We start from the raw sequence: 6156 nt of genomic DNA on the forward strand, positions 1-6156 counted from the left end.
GCCGGCGTCAGTCCGGGCAGGAACGACTGACAGGACTCGGCGAAGTGAGTCCAAGGCTCCATCTGGCAGACTTCCAGATACGCCCGCTTCGTTTCGTCCGCGAGGTCCACGTGTTCCAGTCGCGCCACACCTTGAGCGTCGACGACTATCGGTTGGACTGGCCGTCCAGACTTCATTGAGCCCCCGGACTTGATCTGACCTCCGGACTCACGCTTCTGCCCCCGTTTTGGACTGGGTTCGTCCGACTCGTGGTTTCGGGGTTACAGGTGTCCTCATAGAGCTCTTGGAGAGGCGGTGCTCGGTGTGGATTGATTTAGCTTATTTTTCACTCCAACGATAAAGAACTTCACTCTCATTACCATATAGCCAATCAGTGGGAAACATAAGAAAATCAAGAGCCAATCAGTCCCGTCAGAAATATTGAAATATATTTCGTAAAATCCAGAGAATCGAAATAAATATGAGAACCCCGAAACTCCAACACAAGGTGGAGACGACTTGATACAATATGAACCTAGCGTGTTGTTATATGCTGTTAAAACTTGGGCATACCCGGCACCCCGCCGCCCATCATCTTCATCTACGCACTCGGATCCATGCCGCCCATACCGCCAAGGCCACCGAGGCAGCCCATTAGCTTCATCATGTCCATCATACCTTGGGGACCGCCCATGTGCGCCAACATGCGCGGGTCCATGCCCCCTTTCGGCGGGTACTTGGGTGCATGTTAATTTCTCTTGGCGGATTTGTCGTCGGCGCCCTTGAGGAGCCCGCTCTTATCCATGCGCGTGATCACGCCCGCAAATCGCTTGTGGCACTTGAGCAGAAACTCGACTTCGACCAGGAGGCACCCCGATCCCTTGTTCAACGCGGAGCTTGCGCGATGGCGTCAGTGGGACGATGTCGTCCAGCTCTGCCGCCGTCATACTTGTTCGTCCTTCACGGCTTCTAACGGCAAAGTTACCTTCTCGTAAGGCAAATCCAAGACTGTATTACTTCAGAGGGCTGAGGGGCCACGAACTTCGTGGCTACTGACTACGGTCTATAGTAATACTACACAACTAGGTCATCCACCACTAGACTGTTACCGTGGTTTGCAGTGGGTCAAACGATCTGGCGACCCAACTGTTCTGCAGCGCAGAACACTTCCCTCCTCTAAGGGAGACCTAGGTGGGCCATCATGTCCGCGACATGATCTTCGTCCTTGTGAGCAGCGCAGCACCTGCGCAGCACTACCGAGATGTCTTAAAGCAAGTTGTCGACTGGCTCCTAGGACGATGCCTTGGCATCCAAGCCGAGCCACTTGACTAGAACTTCGAAGCGGCCGTCTGCCGCAACACGCACTTCTTCCAGGCGCTCAACGTGGAAACCGCCATCGCCGAAGGCGATCTGATCCACGAGGTCGTCTGTGACCTCACGTCCACCTTCGTGGTACATCTTCAATCGACACGCATGGTGCGTGGACAAGTCGAAGGGCGCAACCAGTTGTTGCGTCTCCATCACGTGATCCGTGACTACGCGAACGACCTGATGTGGCCCACGCCACTGCAGCGCAAGCTTCGTAGGCCGTTGAACGACGGTGCCGACTAGGACAAAATCACCCATACTAAAGTTGGCAAATTTGACCCGCGTTTTCTTGTCGCGCCGTCCTCTCGCTTGTTGTCGCAGCTTGTCGCTGCGGGCAAACACTTCACGGTGCAGCTGATCTAAGGCAATCTTGAGCTGTGCCATGTGCTTGACACGGGCATCGTCCAGCATGTCCGTGCAGATGACTTCCTTGGTGGCCGGGTGTACTAGCCCGGCCAGTGGCGTCTTCGCCTTGAGCCCTGTAAATGCCGTGACGGGGGCAACTCTGCCGAGCCTGTCCGAGGGCTGGTGGTTCAACGCGTCCTGCACCAGAGGCAGGACTAGATGCCACTCGTTCGCACGCAACTTCATCTCGCTCAGCAAAACCTTGAGCGTCCGCAGGACTAGACGGTTGACCACCTCGACCGTCCCATTGGACCAAGGGCTGTAGGCCGTCGTGATGTGGTGGTGCGCCCACCATCTTGCGCACTCTTTCGACCACATCGTTCTTGAAGTGGGCCCCGCCGTCAGTGACCCACGTGTCCACGCAGCCGTAGAGCGTGAAGCAGGACATCAACGCAGCCGCTGTACTTGTCGCGTCAGCGGCTTCAGCAGAGCACAAGTGGACGAACCCGCTCAAGCCATCCTTGATAACCGGGACATATTTCAGCCCACTTGATGACTCCGGCATCGACAACCAGTCGTAGTGATTCAACTCATTGGGCTTCTCGGCGTGCAGGGCCGAGCCCAATGGTCGCGGCACCACATCTCCATCCACTTGGAGACATTGCAAGCACGCTCGGACAAACGTGTCCACGTCTTGGACCAGCGTGGTCCAAATAAACACGTCGGACACCGATTTCGTCGTCGCGGCAATTTGACGGTGGCCTGCCGCGCCTTGATGAGCGATAATGCAGAGGCGTTGCTGCAGGTCGACAGCACCGTCTGGCACCCAGATCCTCCCGTCTGGGTCCATGTAGTAGGAGTCTTCTTCGCTCCAGGCCACGCCAGGTGGGATGCCCCCCCATCCAAAGATGACGTTTGGGCGGCCAAAATCGACGCCGCCGTCTGCCAATCGAAATCAGCGCGCTGCAGAGGGGACACCACATGCAGCAGCTTGCGCACATGCGCCACGGGCGGCGCAGACGGCGCGGAACCCCAGCGACTAAGCAGGTCGCCCCACACGTTCCCGTCGCCCGGCAGACATTCGATCGAATATGGGAATGTCGACATAACCAACGCCCACCGCTGAAGCTTGTCAGCCTGGTACTTGGCGAGGTTGCCGTTCGACCCGTGAGGGTTGAACATGTAGACGAGGTTGCGGTGGTCCGTGAACAGACGGAATCCACCAGGCCGAATCACCAGATAGTCGAGCCGCTTGCAGGCCTCGACGACGGCGAATGCCTCCTTTTCGACAATTGGCCAGCGCGTGCTGGCACCGCTAAAGCTGCCGCTGAGGAACGCCAGCGGCTCGTGACGTTGCTCTTCCAAGGGCAGACTCAGGTCGTCCGGCGATATTTGCGCGGCCACCGCACCCCAGAACTGATCGCTGGCGTCCGTAAAGACGCACACCTCCATGTCAACGCGAGGGTGCGACAGGGGCATCACATGCTTCAACGCTGTCTTCACGCCCTCGAAACACGCGGCATGTCCTTTGGACCATCCAACGGCCGCCAGCTCTACACGCGCCAGGGCCGTTTTCTTGCTACTTTTCGCCGCCTTGGCGGCCACGTCGAGCAAACGTCGGAGAGGGTCGATCACCCTGTTGTAATCGGGGATACTGCCACGCATCCAATTCGAGGCACACACAAACTGCTGCAGGTAGGCAGCGGTTGTATGGGGCGCCAAATCGACCAGACCTTGAATGCGGCTGGGGGAATGCTTCACGCCAGCCGCGGAAATCACCTTGCCGCACCATTCGGCTTCCAGCAAGTAGAAGTGGCACTTCTTCGGGCTGAGCTTGAGCCCGTACGCCGCGCAGATGGACAGTACTTGGTCCAGCAGATCGAACAGGTCCGCCGTCGACTTCGCGGACCCAAGGAGGTCGTCCAACCACGCAAGCAGGCCGCGAAACAAGAGGTCGCCGAACATTTGGTGCACCACCGACTGGCAGTAAGCCACCGCGTCGGTCTGTCCCATCAGCACGCGGGTAGGCGTGTAGACGCCAAACGGGGTCATGAACGAGAAGTACTCTTGGGAGTCCGCATGCAGCGGGAGCTGCCAGTAGCCCTTGGCCCAGTCCAAGGTGAAGTAGACGCTCGTTCCTTTGAGGCAAACGAGCGCGCTGTCGAGGTTGGGCATGGGCCACGGCATTGGGTCGGTGCACGCATTGATAGGACGACTGTCGATCGTCATCCGCAGCGCGCCGGCGTCCTTCTTGGGCACAATACGGGGCGCCGCGGCCCACGTCGAACGGTTGTTCTTGTATACCATACCATACCGTTCCCCTCCAATGACTCTACATACTCGCGCATGTACTCACGTGCGCCGGCGGGTAGCGTCGCATGCCGCACTTCACCGGCGTCGCGTCCGGCTTGATGCGTACCTTCAAGGGCTCGACCTTGACAGGCGGATCATCACCCAGGTCTTCACGGAACACATCGACATGCTTCCGTAAAAGCGCCGTCAGGTGCTGCGTGTCCACGGCGTCGAGCCCACGCCCTTGAGCTTCATCCACCTTGGCCATAAGCACGGCCAGGTCACTGTCGCGCGTCTTGCGATGAGAATCTTCGCTTGCCCCGATAATCTTCGGGTCCACGACTTCAGGCGTAGCACACTGCATGCTGTCGCTCTCTTCGAGGCAGGGATCAGGCGGATCCCGTCTCTCGGCCATCAGGAGCGTCACCCGCGCCATGTTGGAGGCAGGGATGTCAACGCCGTCGGAGACGTCCTACTCCGACTTCTGCTGTCGCTCTTCGACGAGCAGGTCGTCCACGGAGAACCTCCATGACTGGGTGGCTGATAATAACGTCGATCGACGAGGCCGTGTCGTCAACCCAAGCCTTCAGCCTGCGCAGGACCAGCGGGCCGCACGTCGTGTCGAGAGTTAGCTTGCCAAACGTGGCAAGCCGCGGCATCGTCAGTGGCGCAGCTGTCTCGCCATAAGGGAAGACAAGCTGCTGCTTGCCGTGTACCACGATGTCCGCAGCGACGTCGCACGATGCCAACGCATCCATAACGCCGCGCGAAACGACGTTCACGTCAGCTCTCGTGCCGAGCAGAAAGTTCTCGACACGGACAACGCCTTCCACCATGGCGCTGCGATTGGACGAGCGCCGACTAGACTTGTCGGCCAACACCTTGACCCGTTCTTGGCGATCCTTCACCATCGCGTCTAGCAGACGCTGCGCTTCGCCCGGCGCAGTCTTGGGACAATCCGCCACGCGGTGATCCTTGTCGCCGCACTTCAAACACGCGCCACGCCCCTACTTTGGCGCCGCGTCATCTTTGTCGCCCGCTACATACGAAGAAGTTTCAGGCTCCAACATCGACACCAGCGAGTCCACGACTGCTGTCAATGATGCGGCGACGGTTGCCCCCCGTGTTCTCGTCGTCGTCGACGGCATTCTTGACCTTTGCCCGCAATTGCTGTACCAACCGGAATCCACGTCCGACTCCAGCAGTGCCCCGCAGATCTCCTTGAAGATTGTGTTCAGGACTTCATCATCAACGTTTGAGGCGCGTTTCAGCTTGCCCAGCGCGTTCTGGATCTTCGTTCCAAGTTCGGCAAGTACCATCCTGTTGCCGTCCCGACGTGAACGACAAGCGCCTTGGAAATGAATGACGTGAAAGCAGAGGGCATCACAATATTCAATTATCAGAGCTAAACAAATGTCAACAGGTCATTATATTAATGTTCCTGGTGGTTTCCATTTTTCCATGGTGTGGAGTCGGTATCCGGAAAGAATCCGGACACGAAATCGCGATATTGTTGCCCCAAATGCAGCACATTGTGTTGCATAAACACCTCGGCAACGCATAAGTGGTGACGCTCCGAGGCCGAGGCATGCCTCTTGGGCGTTCCTTGTTGAGTCACATTGGCGTGAAATATTTGATCGACAAATCAAATATCGCCTTAAGGCAACGTCATACATAATCTGCCCATTCTGCATGCTACATGAGCCTTGTGCAAGTGAAAGCTAATGGAAGCCACATAGCCCTAGCGCTGCCTAATGCAGAACTTCGAGATATCGTACATTCTCGAAGTCTAGCTTAACCTCGGCTTACAGTCCACGAGACCATCGAGGGTCCTTTTGAAAATTGCATAATTTTATACAAGTCTCTCGAGGAAATAACCTTAACAAACTCGATGGCAAGAAAATATAAGATCAAAGAATTATTGATTTACGCAAGGTTTACATCGACGATATCCGTAAGAATGGACTCGTCATCGTCGCTCTCGTCGTCATCGCTTGACTCCTCATCGACCGGCAAAGGCGGCTCATTCGCAGCCTCATCTGTGGCTTCCAATTCGACGAGGTATGCGTTCATCTCGCGAACCTTCTTCTTGGTATGATCGATGCACCGATGAATCAGACCACCTGACACGTCGGCGAAGGCCAAGTCCAGCCGCGCAGCCACGTCGGACAT

At 57.1% G+C, this 6156-nt stretch overlaps 1 protein-coding gene across 1 annotated transcript; it reads right to left on the minus strand.

Annotated features, from left to right (window-relative positions):
- Nucleotides 1-5910: 5910 nt before the first annotated feature.
- Nucleotides 5911-6156, minus strand: H310_12391 (hypothetical protein; the record flags this gene model as incomplete). Its single annotated transcript, XM_008879416.1, has 1 exon — nt 5911-6156. One exon carries the CDS (start codon nt 6154-6156, stop codon nt 5911-5913), a length of 246 nt encoding a protein of 81 aa, XP_008877638.1.

The sequence above is a fragment of the Aphanomyces invadans genome (assembly GCF_000520115.1).
Source record: "Aphanomyces invadans strain NJM9701 unplaced genomic scaffold supercont1.39, whole genome shotgun sequence".
NCBI classification, from domain to species: Eukaryota; Oomycota; class Saprolegniomycetes; order Saprolegniales; family Verrucalvaceae; genus Aphanomyces; species Aphanomyces invadans.